This window comes from Danio rerio, chromosome 21 (genome assembly GCF_052040795.2).
Source record: "Danio rerio strain M-AB ecotype USA chromosome 21, GRCz13ab, whole genome shotgun sequence".
NCBI lineage: Eukaryota > Metazoa > Chordata > Actinopteri > Cypriniformes > Danionidae > Danio > Danio rerio.
The window spans coordinates 47,010,744-47,028,058 of NC_141041.1; the positions used below are offsets into that span (position 1 = coordinate 47,010,744).

General features: G+C 41.9%; 1 protein-coding gene across 6 annotated transcripts in view; it reads left to right on the top strand.

Annotated features, from left to right (window-relative positions):
* ppp2r2bb (protein phosphatase 2, regulatory subunit B, beta b) overlaps window positions 1-17,315 on the top strand; it is a 133,373-nt gene that overhangs the window by 98,006 nt on the left and 18,052 nt on the right. For all 6 annotated transcript variants that reach the window (XR_015519629.1, XR_015519630.1, XR_015519631.1 and 3 more), the window contains 3 exon segments: window positions 2,955-3,052; window positions 8,353-8,518; window positions 13,052-13,164. Coding sequence is in view for 3 of the 6 variants with exons in the window: in XM_087299979.1 (XP_087156105.1) it covers window positions 2,955-3,052; window positions 8,353-8,518; window positions 13,052-13,164 (377 nt within the window). In the remaining 3 variants the exon portion in view is untranslated.

Consider the following 17,315-nt stretch of genomic DNA (forward strand, 5'->3'; position numbering starts at 1 on the left):
AAAACATGTATTTACACAATAAGTACATTGTAACAAATTATTAAGTTCAGTGTAAGTACATATTAATTAAGGCCACAATATAAAGTGGGACCAAACTTTTTTATTCCTACTGTGGCGCAGCCCATAAAGAAACTGAAAACTAAATGAGAAAATAAATGTAAATGTTCAATTATGAATAATTATACTGTCATTGTGGAGAAAGCCAGCCATTTACTCCATTTCTTTTTAAAGAGCTCTAACTGTAATCAAAGTGCATGTGTCATTTGTTCCATTTCCTCAACTTCTGCTATAATTTTGAACCATTCGTCTTAAGTTGGGGGCTGATCTTTATACCATTTTCGGGTTATAGCTTTTTTACTTGTTGCCAATATATATATATATATATATATATATTTGTTTTATTTTTTTTTGAGAAAAATTAATATTTCCCAAATTATGTTTAACAGAGCAAGGAATTTTTCACAGTATTTCCTATATTATTTTTTCTTCTGGAGAAAGTCTTATTTGTTTTGTTTTGGCTAGAGTAAAAGCAGGTTTAAATATTTTGAAACCTCTTTTAAGGTCAATATTATTAAACCCTTTAGGCAATATATATTTTTGATTAATTGCACAGCCCTAGCATCTATATATATATATATATATATATATATATATATATATATATATATATATATATATAATCTATCTATCTATCTATCTTAGGAATATGAAGATCAAAAATATCTTTGATGGCGGAGTGCACCATTTCCCAAAAACTTTTCATTCTTGAGCGTCTAGGGCTGCTTGATTTTGGGAAAAATCATAATCGCGATTATTTTGGTCATAATTCTAATCACGATTATTCAAAACGATCAACAGCTGAAGTCAAAATTATTAGCGCTCCTGAGATTTTTTTTTAAATAAACATTTCCCAAATGAAGTTTAACAGAGCAAGGAATTTTTCACAGTATTCCCTATAATATTTTTTCTTCTGGAGAAAGTCTTATTTGTTTTGGCTAGAGTAAAAGCAGGTTTAAATATTTTGAAACCTCTTTTAAGGTCAATATTATTAACCCCTTTAGGCATTATATATTTTTGATTAATTGCACAGCCCTAGCGTCAAAGGCACCTTTAAAAAAAAAAAATTGGTGACGTGTTCAATACTTATTTCCCCTACTGTAACTAGAAACATTAACCTAAAAGGAAATCCAGTCACTTGACTTATTGTGTTGGTGCAGCTCTTCTTCTTCAATGTTAGATTCAATATAGTTAGTATCAAGACAATCATTATTTCATCTTTTTGCTGTTGCTGTTTGTTTTCAGGCAAGAGTGGTGTGGGAGTTGAGTGTCTGATCTTTAATATTGTGCTTCATGAACATGTAAAGGGGATTTTGTCATTGATGTCGATGGCCTGAAATCTCTTAGTATGTCATGGATAGATCATGTTATCTGTGTGCTGTTCATCCAATGCGATCTCTTGTCAGCATAGAATCTCTTAGTCTTTTTTTCTTGTGTTGTATCTAAGCTCCTCAGGTCTTTCTGCCTTCAGAAGATGAGATCTGGTGGGATAAAATGGTGGTGCGTGACATTTGGAGAGATTTACATATCAATGGGATATCGATGGACGGGGGGTTTCGTCACATTTGACATGACACAGCCTGATCTCAGAACAGCAGTAAACCATCCAGTTCTGAAATTCTCTTTTTTCTTTCTTTATTTTTCCCCTCAGAAAATTATTTTGTAGTTTTTCTACACTCAATTAAATGATTTAATCACATTTTGTACTATTAAAAAGGAGAGCAAGTTGAATTGTACTACTTATGAAATATTAATTCATTCATTTTCTTGTCGGCTTAGTCCCTTTATTAATCCGGGGCTGCCACAGCGGAATGAACCGCCAACTTATCCAGCACGTTTTTACGCAGCGGATGCCCTTCCAGCTGCAACCCATCACTGGGAAACCTCCACACACACACTTATTCACACTCATACACTGCGAACAATTTAGCCTACCTAATTCACCTGTACCACATGTCTTTGGACTGTGGGGGAAACCGGAGCACCCGGAGGAAACCCACACGAACGCAGGGAGAACATGCAAACTCCACACAGAAATGCCAACTGACCCAGCCGAGGCTGCCCATTACATTACAAACCACAGGACAGGGCAAATTCTTCAGCAGGAAAGCGCTACACACCAAAGTTCCTGAAAGCAAAAAAGGTCAAGGTGCTCCAGGATTGGCCACCCCAGTCTCCAGATAGGAACGTTATTGAGCATGTCTGGGGTAAGATGAAGGAGGAGCTATTGAAGATGAATCCAAAGACTTTTGATGAACTCTGGGAGTCCTGCAAGAACGTTTTCTTTGCCATTTCAGATGACTATTAATCAGTGATTTGAGTCATTGCAGAGATGTATGGATGCAGTCCTCCAAGCTCATGATGATGGCATACACAATATTCATTCTGTTTCCACTGCAGCATGACTTTATATTCTATACTGGACATTATTTCTGTTAAGTGACAAGACTTTTGTCTAAGCAAAGTCAGACCTTACTCTCCTAATTAAATACTTAAAATCAAGGCATGATCATATTTTATTTTGGTAAAAGAAGTGTAATCTAGAGGCCTTTGCCTTTCATATAAGCCACTTCAGGTAGCACATGATCAACCAGAAGTTATTATTTGTTGATCTTAATACATGGATAGGCGACAAGACTAGTGTCAGGTAATGTACATGTTACAATGAATAAATCAGGAGCATGATTTCACCCATATCGTGACATTTTATTTTCACAAACGTTATATAAGTACTAAACATGTTTCTGTGTATGTACACAATCACTTTTGTCAATTTAACTTGACGGGTAGCCCAAAATGGGATCAACATTTTTATAATTTCACAGATTTTCTCAGTATATATTACTAGATGGACATTTTTAAAGCTTAATATATGATCTTCTGTGTCGCCCCTACAGCTGACATCATATCCACGGTTGAGTTCAACCCGACAGGAGAACTGCTGGCCACTGGAGACAAAGGTGGACGAGTGGTGGTCTTCCAGAGAGAGCAGGAGGTAAGGCAGTGCAGACCATACATTCATTTTCCTTCAGCTTAGTCTCTTATTTATCAGGAGTCACCCAGTGGAATGAACCAACAATTATTCTAGCATATTTATGCAGCGAATGGCAAAACCTATTGCCAGCTAGCGGAAGTGTTATTGCGGAGCAACACAAACAGCACGCAGAAGTATAAATGCACAACCGATCACTCGACGCAGAGGTATAAAGCAGCCTTTAGAGCAGTGGTGGGCAAACTTTTTAGACCCAAGGGCCACATCAAGTTTTACAAACCACATGTCAAAAGTAACTTTTATTTATAGTGGCAGTATGCATGTGTAACCCCGCCAGTCCCATGCCTCCCAACCCGCTCCAAGCTGGTATCGAACCGGCGACCTTCCGCATGGGAGTCAATTGCACTAACAAGGAGGTTAAAGACACCATAGCCTCTAGCGTCTGTCGCTAGAGCACCTTTAGAGGTCAGAGGAGTGAGGTTTACCTGCACAGCACTTACTAGCTAGCCTCTGTTACACTCACCCCCCTAAACCTCACTCTCATCCGGGTCACGGCACCAATGCAACCCCGCTGGTCCCACACCACCCAACCCGCTCCAAGCTGGTATCGAACCGGCGACCTTCTGCATGGGAGTCAGTTGCTCTAACAAGGAGGTTAAAGACACTATGGCCTCTAGCGTCTGTCGCTAGAGCACCTTTAGAGGTCCGAGGAGTGAGGTTTACCTGCACAGCACTTACTAGCTAGCCTCTGTTACACTCACCCCCCTAAACCTCACTCTCATCCGGGTCACGGCACCAATGCAACCCCGCTGGTCCCACACCACCCAACCCGCTCCAAGCTGGTATCGAACCGGCGACCTTCTGCATGGGAGTCAGTTGCTCTAACAAGGAGGTTAAAGACACCATGGCCTCTAGCGTCTGTCGCTAGAGCACCTTTAGAGGTCAGAGGAGTGAGGTTTACCTGCACAGCACTTACTAGCTAGCCTCTGTTACACTCACCCCCCTAAACCTCACTCTCATCCGGGTCACGGCACCAATGCAACCCCGCTGGTCCCACACCACCCAACCCGCTCCAAGCTGGTATCGAACCGGCGACCTTCCGCATGGGAGTCGGTTGCTCTAACAAAGAGGCTAAAGACCATGCCCTCTAGAGGTCAGAGGAGTGAGGTTTGCCTGCACAGCACCTACTAGCTGGGCTCTGTTACACATGGAACATATCGGACAGAAACATGTCACAATAACACAAAACAGATTTTTTAAAATAGTTATTATTGAGTCAAATTTACAAGTCGATTGAATTTGCACTGCTATTTATATTTACTTATCAATTATTATTAAACGATAAAATTATTGCTTATAAAATATAATAATAATAAATAATGTAATAATTTTTAAAGTGGAGAATATAAAAGATAATGTCTGATAGAAAAAATCTCAAATTAACACATTAAAAATAATTCTTAAAGTTTACTATTGTCAAATTTACAATAATCTTATTTGCACTGCTTTTAGAATACACAGATTAATCATCAAACAACTTGATGAAACCACACATCTATGATAAAAGAACTTTTCAAAGTGGATGTATGCATGGAAAATATATTCTATGACAAAAATGAACACATTTACCCTGCAATTAGTATATAATTTGAGTCAAATTCACAACAATCGCAATTGTTTATTGTATTAATTGTTGTTATTAATTATTAATTATTGTTAATTGTTGCTTGTATTAATGTGCTCATATTAATCACTATAAAACTATGAGATAAAACGGAAGAAGAATTTTAGTGTTTGTTATTCTAAGTCATGTTATTATGAGTGTGTTAATGTGAACAATGAGCCTGAAAATAAAGTTATATTAATATCAACAGCAACACTCTCGCAATATACCTAGCGGATTCAGTCGTTGCCTAACGACATTAAAAAAGCACACCAAGCTCATTTTTTTTCTTGCCAACAAAAAGTTAGTGCGGTGTACCTCGTGTTTTTGGATCGTAAATGCGCGTTCGGTGTGATCGGCCCTTTAGGTTGTAGAAAACAGCAATACTTTCTTGGCATATTAGACCTACCGCTTTCTGTCCGTTATTGGTGAAGAAGTATTTTGTTGTCACTTCTTATTTAAACACACGACTTTCAGAGACATTTTTTTTTGCCTGACTCATTTTCAGTCATTAATGGTCGAGTGCATATTAATATCCGAGAGTGTGTTCTAATTCTACTGGGTTGTACTGTACCGCATGCAATACTGCCATCTAATGGCGTTCATTTGTATTGCATCATTAATTTACTAATTCTGAAACCAAGCCGTTACACAGAAGCAGCACTTAAAAAAAAAGCTCACAGGCAGGATGAAAGTGTTTGTAGTTTGCTCACCTCTGCTGTAGATTGTTTTGAGGGAATGATGCGCAAAAAAAGCCCCACCCCCTACTTAATATTCCATTTCAAATGGAAGTACATCAACATACTGAAATAAAAGCCTCAGCCACTTCAGATTCACGCTGACTTTAACATGACAGTTTATTGAACAGATCTAAAATTGGCACAGATGAGCCTCGCAACACTTTGTAAATACAGTGTTACACTACCGCTGACAGAAATTTGGGTTTTTGTTAGTGGGTCACAGCCTGTTCAGAATCTGAAAACGCCTCAGTGTTTTGTCTAGCAGCACGAAAAGAAAAGAAAAAAAAGTGAGAAAAGCCGCCGTCTGCCCCTCCTCGTCTCACACTCGCACCATCTTTAAAGAGATTTCATGGTGTCTGTTAATCCTCACACCGTGATTCATTTCAGACCCCCTTTAACCCCCTTCCTCCCACTGAGGGGAAATCTGTTTCCATTAATACCCTCGTCTTCTCTCGCTCTGTCTGAGCTCCGCTTATTGATTTAGACGCTTCCCAAGGTGAAAACTGACCCTGAAGGTTTCCACGCTCTGATCAGTATTGAGATATTCCTCCAACCCGGACCACCTTTGTGCCTTGAGGTCCTGACCCGCATCACTTCTATTTCACGGCCTTCAGCAATACCAAAAGAAGAAGAACTACACAGGGGGACTTAATATATGCATATAATGTTTACTCTCAAATTCCAATTATCGTTTGTTGGGTGCTGCTAATTATGTGCTTTTTGTACAGTATAATTAGATTCAAGCATGCTAATGTAGAGCGAGCGCTCCTTATTTTTTAAGATTTTAATGTGAGGAACATTCTTCAATGTGAGTAGGTAGTAGGTAGTGCTGTCGCCTCACAGCAAGAAGGTCGCTGGTTCGAACCTTGGCTCAGTTGGCGTTTCTGTGTGGAGTTTGCATGTTCTCCCTGCCTTCGCGTGGGTTTCCTCCAGGTGCTCCGGTTTCCCCCACAGTCCAAAGACATGTGGTACAGGTGAATTAGGTAGGCTAAATTGTCCGTAGTGTATGAGTGTGTGTGTGGATGTTTCCCAGAGATGGGTTGTGGCTGGAAGGGCATCCGCTGCGTAAAAACTTGCTGGATAAGTTGGCGGTTCATTCCGCTGTGGCGACCCCGGATTAATAAAGGGACTAAGCTGACAAGAAAATGAATGAATGAATGAAAATAGACCCCAAAAGATTGGAAAACTATTGAAGTTATGATATTTTGTTTTTCATTTATTGTGATTCTGGAGATATGTCATCTGGTGACTTGGAAATTAATGGGAAGAATTCATTGTGTGAAAATGATTGTGGCCACCTCACAGCAAGAAGGTCGCTAGTTTGAGTCTCGGCTAGGTCTGATGGCATTTCTGTGTGGAGTTTGCATGTTCTCTCCGTGTTAGCTTGGGTTTCCCCGTGGTACTCCCCACTGTCCAAACACATTAAATAAAATAAATTTGCTGTAGTTTGTGTGTGTGTGTGTGTGTGTGTGTGTGTGTGTGTGTGTGTGTGTGTGTGTGTGTGAATGAGTGTGTATGGGTGTTTCCCGATACTGAGTTGTGGCTGGAAGGGCATCCGCTGAATAAATATGCCGGAATAGTTGGCGGTAGAGGTCTGCAGTCTGCAGACGCGGGAGCAGTCAGTAACTGGTGTATTTTGGGCGGTCTAACAATATCGGTGAGCAAGCATGTGTATGTGTGTGTGTGATTGAGAGAGAGCATGATGCTACGTTTAGCTTGTCTGTTGCTTTCTCTGTGTGTGTGTGTGTGTGTGTATGAATGAGAGAGCTTGGTGTTGTGTGTGCGCGTGTGTGTGAATGAGAGAGAGCGTGATGCTGTTTGTGTCACTTGCTTGGTGCTGTGTGTCTATTTGTGTGTGTGTGTGTGTGTTTATACAGACAGCTTGTTAGAGGAAGGGAAAGGCACGTTCACGTTTTACTGGAACCGGCCGGTGGAGCGACGATGCGAGGAAAGGGTGGAGTGACAACATGGGGAAGCCTTCACAAACTGAGGAGCGATCACAAACTAAGGAGCGGGAAAGGGGGGCGGGGTGGAGCGATGACGCGGAGTAGCATTCACAAACAAGCTGCGAGAGCGTCAAATTAGCCGGAAGTCATTAATTTTCAATGAGAACCGGCGGCGAGGAACAGAGCGGCACATCTTCTCCGTTGTGGTCGTCGAGAAAACTTGAAATCAAGTCAACTTTATGGTATGAGCTATGACGCGGTTCAGAGGCAAGCAATCCGTATGAAGTAGTCCACCGTTTGAGAGGAATTCAGAGAACACAGACCTGTGAACTTTGGGTCCGACCACAGTTGTTCCCAGGGGGTTGATAATTGCGGTTGCCGGATTTTCAATTATTGAAAATCGCGACGACGCGGGGCCCCCACAAAGTGCATGCCCTACGGGCCCGTCCGCTACGCCACTGAAACCGGCACTACAAATTTGGTGATGTACCGTATCAACAGCGGCACGTTCAGGCACAAGATCCAAACCCAACTCGATTTATTCATTCAACTCTGAGTCGACTATTTCGTAAAAAAAAAAAATTGTTTTAAACATGCTGCACTTTTAGATTTAAACCTCACCTGCACGTTTTCATTCACTTAGTGCTGTGTTACACTGCATGAAAGGTCATTTTCAAAAACCCATAATAATAATAATAGTAATGTTTAGAATAGTAGAATAGTCATAGTAATGTTTAATGGCTCATGATCAGAATCTTTATTTCTCTGGCTTTTATAACAGATCTCGAGCCTCTGTCACTTGATGCTCTTGGTTATCTGTTCATCAGGAGCTGAAATTAGCCAAAATGAACTAAAACATCGTCCCCTCTGTGAAGGTGGCGTTTTTATTAAATGAACATTGACAGGCCTTTTTTCACATTTTGGTTTGAACCATGAACTCCTGTATCATTGCAGAGTAAGAACCAGCCTCATCGTCGAGGGGAGTACAATGTTTACAGCACCTTCCAGAGCCACGAGCCTGAGTTTGACTACTTGAAAAGCCTGGAGATTGAGGAGAAGATCAACAAGATCCGATGGCTGCCGCAGCAGAACGCCGCATATTTCCTCCTGTCCACTAATGGTGAGTCTTCTCTTCATACGATTGGATCTGAGACCTCTTAAATACTTCATGCTCCTGTTGAAAAGACTCGCTGCTCGCTGACATGTTTGTGTTTTGGATCTTTACCAAACATTTCAAAATCATTTAAGGGCTGTCAATTGATTAAAAAATTACCTAATTAATCACACTTTTTGTTGTAATTAATCATGATTAATCACGAAACGCCATATTTATTACAGAAATAAAAACACAGGCAAATTAGTGCCATTTGAATTTCAAAAAAATCAATGCCAATAACAAACAGAAATGATTTCCATGTTGGATTCTCAGCTTAGTCCCTTTATTAATCTAGGGTCACCACAGTGGAGTGAACCGCTAACTTATCCAGCAAGTTTTTTCGCAGCGGATGCCATTCCAGCTGCAACCCATCTCTGGGAAACATCCACACACACTCATACACTACAGACAATTCAGCTTACCCAATTCACCTGTACCGCATGTCTTTGGACTGGGGGAAACCGGAGCACCCTGAGGAAACCCACGCGAACGCAGGGAGAACATGCAAACTCCACACAGAAACGCCAACTGACCCAGCCGAGGCTCAAACTAGTGACCTTCTTGCTGTGAGGCAACAGCACTACCCACTGCGCCACCATCACACCATCTCTAAACATTTAATTCTAAACAGCTTTGAGAAATACAGACACAGCTAAGACTATAGAATACATATAGAATGCCTTAAAGAGACGTTGGACACTGTCAGGCGTTTGCACTTGTTGGTAGGAAACGCACACACACACACACACACACACAGACAGAGAGACAATGCACGCATTACAGCACACTCCTCTACCTCCTCAGCGATTCATCAACATGCCTGGTTGCGTTCATCAAATGTCCTTAAACTAAAGTATTGCTGTATTGTACAAGCAAGGATTCTGACACAGCAACGTGAAGCAGACGCTTTACAAAAGTGCGTGTACGAGGGAAATACATCAAACTTAATGACACATTTGAGAGCGCAGAGAATCAAAAGGCAGACGAATGCACTGCCTTTGACAGCTTGCGACATCATCTGGCACTTTCACTGAGTACTTTTACATGGACACCAATACTCTGATTTTATGATTAAGATAATACTCTGATTAAGAGTCTACCATTTAAGCCAGGGGTGTCCAAACTCGGTCCTGGAGGGCCGACGTCCTGCAGATTTTAGCTCCAACTTGCTTCAACACACCTGCAAGAATTTTTCTTGAATGGCTAGTAAGAGCTTGATTAGCTAGCCCAGGTGTGTCTGATTGGGGATGGAACTAAATTTGCAGGACACCGGCCCTCCAGGACCGAGTCTGGACATGCCTGATGTAAGCAGTGATTTTTGATTACCTTAAAGGACCACCGAGTCACTTTCCATTCGGCATGTGGTATCAAATTCCATTAAACACTCTTCCAGCAGTCATTACTTGATATTTTAATCCAGTAATTGTCACGGGGGCATAAACAATATGTTGCTAAATGAAAGTGAACTGCTAAAATAAAATTAAAGTCTAAAAATTTGAAATGAAACACACGAAATTGCATGAAACTCTGGAGGAAGTGCTGGATAGCCTGCATGCGACTTTAATTGTTTTATACTAAAACTTTCCTTCTAAAAGCGCTACTTTGGTCTTATCCATATTTCGTTGCACGTTAAACGCACAACAGAAAATAAAAAAAAATGCAACTGCGGTATTTTTTTTTTAAACAAGTTAAATATTTCTAATTAACCGTGTGCGTTAATGCGCTAATTTTGACAGCCCTAATAAAAACTCATCTTTTTTCTGGTCTCTCGAAGATAACAGCATTTTTAGACAACGACAATATAACGTTTTGACTTCAAACTCCAAAGTGAATAACTATGAGAATGCAGTTTTTGTGTCGCAGTGTAAAGTGGAGGCTTTCGTAAAGGATTATACATTGTTAGTCATGTGACCAATTTAGCTGAAATGGACGACCACATTTTACAGCAGTTGTTTTGGACGCTCTCTTTTTGGCAAGCATTGTTCATTTCAGTTTGTACATGCTTGCTTTTCTTCAAAGGAGTGTTTTCTTCACATGCAGTGTTTACCCAGAGCTGTTGTTTTGGCATGTCTCCCAGTCTATTTTCTCGCTTGTTCCTGTGTTAATCCTGTGTGAGTCACAGCAACAATTCCATCTCACTCTCAATACATTTAAAAAAAAAAAAAAAAAGCTTTTTCTTGACATTTGCAACATTTCAAAGAGCCAGAAAGTATGCAGTATGATTTAGCATTGTCTCAAATTTAACATGGCTATTACTAAACAGGAATTCAACGGTTGCCAAATTAGTGAAATAAATGACCAAACTACTGAATAGTACCTATAATGAGTACAATCACGTTCACCTTCAGTTATCAGAACCTACTGGACCTTCAAACAAAATCAATTCTATAGTCAGATGAAACTAAAACGAACAACCTGAAGATTCTGTATGGAAGAAATGCTCGATAATCTCTTTCAAGAGTTTACACTTAACTGATGATTGATTATAAGCAAGTTTGGCATGCTGTCCCGGGAGAGAGCCCTGAGCTCAAAGATTCTTGAGCCCTGGGCTCCCTCCCATTTGGAGGGCGAGAGGGGAGCCTTGAGCTCAGGTAGATCTCGACAACTCCCCCTTGATAAGAGCTGATGACTAAAAGTTGAATGCTATTAAAAGATATGCTGCATTATGAGATTACCTGTATTGCAAATTTAGATTTATCAATTTACTTGTTGTGCATGTTTTTGGAATGTGGGAGGAAACCGGAGGACCCGGGAAAACCCACGCAAGCACGGGAAGAACATGCAAACTACACACAGAAACGACCACCGGCCTGTTAAAGGACTGGAACCGGTGACGTTCTTGCTGTGAGGCGACAGTGCTAGTCACTGGGCCACCGTGCTGCCCTATGGAGGGAAAGGTGAAAAGGTAGGGGTGGAAGGGGGGATTCTTCAAATCGAAGATGACTGTAGTGAAAAACCCTGGCTCTTTATAGTGGTTTAGGAATGGCCTGATTGGTGGATCATGCATGTTAATTCAGAACCGGCCGTGTTCAATCATAATCACGTGCTCCTCTCAAAATTAGTTTATGAATAAACTTCACTTAAGGTTTCCTCTAGCCCAGAAGTGGCCAATCCTGTTCCTGGAGAGCCACCTTCCTGCAGATTTCAGTTGCAACCCATATCAAACACACCTGCCTGTAATTATCACGTGGTGTTCAGGTCCTAATTAATTGGTTCAGGTGTGTTTGATATGGGTAGCAACTGGAATCTGTAGAACGCCCTGCTGAAAAATCCAGCTTAAAGCAGCCTAGGCTGGTTGGCTGGTTTTAGCTGGTCAACCAGGCTGGTTTTAGAGGGGTTTTGGCCACTTCCAGGCTGGTTTCCAGCCATTTCCAGCCTGGTCTAGCTGGTTAGGCTGGGAGATGACCAGCTAAAACCAGCTTGACCAGCCTAGCAGGCTGGGAGCCCAGCCAAAACCAGCTATGTCCAGCTTAAACCAGGCTGGTCAAGCTGGTTTTAGCTGGTCATTTTCCAGCCTGACCAGCTAAGACCAGGCTGGAAATGGCTGGAAACCAGCCTGGAAGTGGCCAAAACCCCTCTAAAACCAGCCTGGTTGACCAGCTAAAACCAGCCAACCAGCCTAGGCTGGTTTAAGCTGGATTTTTTAGCAGGGAGGTGGCTCTCCAGGAACAGGGTTGGCCACCCCTGCTCTAGCCTCAACGGGCATTGTAGGAAGAGGTAGCAAAAGATAAAGAATCAAAGTTCGCCTACGTTTTTGTCCAGTGCTTTTTGAAGCAAAAATGTTCATCCTATAATGAATACTCCATTTATAACTTTTATTTCAGCGATTGGCTAGATTTTTGTGAAATTGTGAGTAGAACAAACCTTACAGATGTGTTTAGTCTTCTTTTTCCATATTTACCAATACCTTTGACCACAGCCGGGGCCCGGACTGGGACAGTATTTTCGATTGGTAGGTGAAGAGTTGGGGTGGGTTGGCGATCGGTAAGTGGGAGGTGAGAGGAGATTCAGCAGGCCAGAGTCGCGGAGCAGGCCAGATTGACCGTCAGGCCACTTGATGCTCCTTATGGCCAGGCCGCCCCTGACCACAATTGTACATTTAAATCTGATCACGGTTTAAAACTATTCTCAGAGTTTGACGATTGAAATGTTTGTCAGAGTGTCGGTGTGAGAAGAGGTTTGTGCTGTTTTCTGTTTTCTATGTACTGCAACTGTAGGCCAATTAAAGTAGCAAGCTCAACCCCACATTCATCAGTTTTCCAGAGATAATTCTGCTTTCGGACACATTGGAGGATTTCAGCTTACAGGCAAGATCCAATCTGGTTAATTGGGACCTATTGATTTTTCTTGATTCATCGGCCGTCTATTTCGTTGAGCCAGCCAAGTTCAGTCACTCTCTTTGCTGAGCCGTCGGAAAAGGGCCAGTGGATTGTTGAGTTTTTCCTCTTCTTGTAACATTGCTTCCACCTTACACATTGTTACCATCTCTTTTCCCAGATAAAACCGTAAAGCTATGGAAAATAAGCGAGAGAGACAAACGACCAGAGGGCTACAATCTAAAGGATGAAGATGGCAGGATACGGGACCCGTCCACCATCACAGCTCTGAGGGTATGCAGTCTATATTAAAGCCTTCTTGTGAGGTTTCTTACCAAAAGGCGAATTGTTTGAGTGTTTACCCTTGCTTCTGAAGGGCTGCTTTTAAGTCAGTTCTGTAGCACTTTAAACAATATACATGTATTTATTGTGTATTTATAGGGGCAATGTTCGTTTTTGTGTTAGTTATCATGTCATTATGGGACCCCCTTTGAAAATGAGGGTCAATGTGTTATCCTTTAAAGGGCACCTATGGTAAAAAATCTACTTTTCAAGCTGTTTGAACAGACAAGTGTGTAAGTATAGTGTATATTGGGGTCATGCAGTGTGAAAACATCTGTGATACGACTACTTTGAAAATCATGCAGTCTGAACTCGGCATTACGGGAAGATGTCTTGTTTCCGACTCTCTCAATCAAACATAGATTCTGAATGTTTGTGTAGTTGCTGATCCTTTGATTCGGTTTAGTCACATGACCCAAGTGTTTTGAAACGTGTCAGAGCAGTGTTTCTAAACGTCTGCGGTTCGGGATCTCGACCCTTTGTCGAAACAGAGTCAGCCATCCCTACATAAACATACATTCTAGTTTCAATGACACGGTTTAGGATAAAGTGTCTGGACATTGTGCAGTTTCAACCAGAATTATTAATATTGAAGACATTGACTAGTTAGTTAAAGTGTGGGTAAATTAAGTTGGCTAAAACTGAAATTCCTCTTATCCATGTGTCCTCTTCCATACGCCGTCTCCCCAATCATAAGGAGAAAATGAGTCTTCATATGTTGGCTCTAGTATGTTAAGGGGGAACTAATAAGGGCAGCCATAGCTTCCCCAGTGGAAGTGGGTACTCCTGGCACAACAAAGGAGGATTATGGGTAAGAGGAAGAGTTTCATATCTCGCCAAATGCAGCTGAGAAGGTAGGGGGTTTGCTGAGGGTTTTTTTTTGCAGGCTTGGTCTCATCATGTTTGATGAAACTGTTATTTGAGCTGTGAGATTGGAGAAAGACCTGTTCATCTGTCCATGTGGACCCGATGGAATAACCCCCCCCCCATGCACATGTATTCACACCGTGAAAGTGGAACGTGTCCAGGGGTGACCTGCTGCTACAGCTGGGGGCAGCTGATAAATGTCAGATGTTAATGTTGTGTTGATACCTTGGTCTTCTCTCACGGGAATCATTAGATTGATGCCAGGCAGGATTGCTTTTGTCATTTCTTGCTCTTACAGTGCATTCCAGGCTTTTATTCTCTTGTGGAATCCTTAGTAGACGCCTAAAAGACATTGAGTAATTAATTACAACATTTTAATATTGTGTTTCATGACGTTATATGGCTTGGAAAAAGACCACAAGACCTCCCCTTCCTATTTTGATAATGTCTTGTTTTCCGGCAGGTCGAGTTGTAGTTGTGAAAGATGCATTGGCTTGATTGCAGACACATACCCTAATGGTGAGGGTATGATTGTCTCAAATAGGTCTGCACAATGAATCGAAAAAGTATCATTGTCATGATCGCTGTGACGTGCAATAAATTCTGCACTCACACCACAATCGGGCCTCGGCACGCTTACGTCATCTCTGCAGTTCAGTGAGAAGCGCTGTCATTCAGACGCACAGTGGAGATTTCGCTAGCTGTATCGTTTCAGTCGTTTGATATGCAGTGACATGCAGTCAAATATTTCGCCCAACAGTCCGTCAGTCGAACAGATTCGCCACTTTTGGCGCTTATAAACAGTCATAAAGCCCTCGTGCTGCAGGAATGAGGAGGTCTGCTGAAGGCACGCAGCTGTCGTGCTTTAAGGGTTTTGCGTCTTTAATAAACTATGGCAGTTTGCATTCACTGAACATTAAGAATGATTAATAAATCCTATGAAACAGCCCCTTAAAAGTCACGTCTCGCTTTCAGATTCGGGCTTTGGCGCGTTTTGCACTCACACTACAAACATACCGTGCCAAACCCCAAGTGAACTGTGCTCAGGCCCACCTCTTCCAACCGGGCCAGGACCGGCCATGTGAACCATGCTTGAGCCCGATTCAGCGCACTCACACTTCTCAAACGATCCAGGAAACGGGCCTGGGCACGGTATGGATGGCATAGTGTGAGTACGCCCTTAAAGTTCTCTAAATGATCCACCTTAAGTTTAATCAAGTGGTCGTCTGAGTCATTAAGTGTTGTTTCAATGTCCTCAATCTTTGGAGCTTGTAGTGAAATGTTTGACCGCAGTGTGGATACGACAGAATGAAGCTCGGATAAGAGTTCAGATGGCTATGTTGAGACTTCAGAGTGAATGGTGGTTGAAATTATGTCCTTTAAAGAAGCAGGGATTCGCTCGTCCACCACCTTTGCTAGAGCTGCAGCATTATTTATAGCTGCCTGCTCGCCGCCTTGGTATACTTCGTCTTGATTTACCCGGCTTTGGCATTCTTACTTTTAGATATGTTAAAGCAAGCAACTCACCGGCCACTTTATAAGGTTTCACCTGTCTAATTGCTCATTAATGCAAATTTTTAAACAGCCAATCACATGGCAGCAATGGCCAGACTGGTTCCAGCTCATAGAAAGGCAACAGTAACTCAAATAACCACTTATTACAACCGAGGTCTGCAGAAGAGCATCTCTGAACTCACAACACGTCCAACCTTGAGGCAGATGGGCTACAGCAGCAGAAGACCACACCGGGTGCCACTCCTGTCAACTAAGAACAGGAAACTGCGGCTACTATTCACACAGGCTCACCAAAACTGAACAACAGAAGATTGGAAACACGTTGCCTGCTCTGATGAGTCTCGATTTCTGCTGCAACGTTTAGATGGTAGGGTCAGAATTTGGCAACATGAAAGCATGGATCCATCCTGCCTTGTATCAACAGTTCAGGCTTGTGGTGGTGGTCTAAAGGTGTGAGAGATATTTTCTTGGCACATTTTGGACCCATTAGTACCAATTGAGCATTGTGTCAACGCCACAGCCTACCTAATCCAACCCCCTTGGTGTACCAAGGTGTACCTAATAAAGTGGCAAGTGAGTGTATAAGTGTAAAACAAAGAATAAAAATACGACTCCCACCTGCATCTAGCCTCAACAAGGGATACCGGAAGTCAAATCTAGTAAACTATAGTTTTGTATTTATCTTACTAGTTAGCTGTACAGAAGGATTTTCCGTGTTTGAGAATTTCAGTAATTATGATATTGATTTGTCCGGCAGTCATGCACTCAGAAACATGTCAATACTCAGCCCCAGTCATACTCTAATCCTGTCATTGGAGAGTGATGTTATGCACTGGGCTTGGACTGACCCTCACACGTAATGGGTGATTTAGGAGGTCGATTTTAAAATTGCATTATGGCGGTGGGAGATGGAGCTTTACTGAAACGTAATAAACTATGCAAAGCCTACACTAGCTGCTGATGCCCTGTGGGCTCTCGCAGCGTTATTGCCAAAAGAACAGATGTCCAGGATGAAGCTTAAATGCCGGAGGATAAGAAAATAAAAGCGACATCGACCATTTGCAGGTGGATTTCATAAACGCTGAACATGTCAACTTCGGCTTTACAGTATTGTGATTTTCAGAAAAGGACTCGCGATCATTTTTGTCATTTAGCAGGGTTTTGCTTTTAGCTGAATCATAGGAAATAGGAAGTTGTGCTGACAAGTTGGAGGAAGCTACTCTTTTCTTTAGCTATTCTTTCATCAGAATCAGACACTCAAGTAGACGTGTAATTACAGTTATGTATATACCTAATATAGAGATCTAAGTTAGGGTATTACATACTCAGTCAAATCTGGGGCAATTCTAGATGTCTCGTCTGGCATCCATTATTCATTTAGCCTAGCTCCTGATTTATACCTCTCTTTCTCTTGAGAATACAGTAGACTGGTGTCTATGGATATTTTTAGGAGAGAGTTCTTTAGACGGATGTAATGTGTTCAGGGCAGTAGCTCCATCACCTCTTCCTTAACTAACACTGCAGCCCACTGGAGACCAGAGCTAGAAGAGCTCAAATCCTCCTACAAATATATATATATATGTGTGTGTGTGCAGGCTTACCCAAAAGCAGGGCATTTATCATTTTGCACATACTGTGCAGAGAGGAGAGGGAGATAAAGGGGGAGGTGAGGGTGAATCCCTCGCTGGGAGTCCACAGGGTACATCTGCCCCTACTGTTAT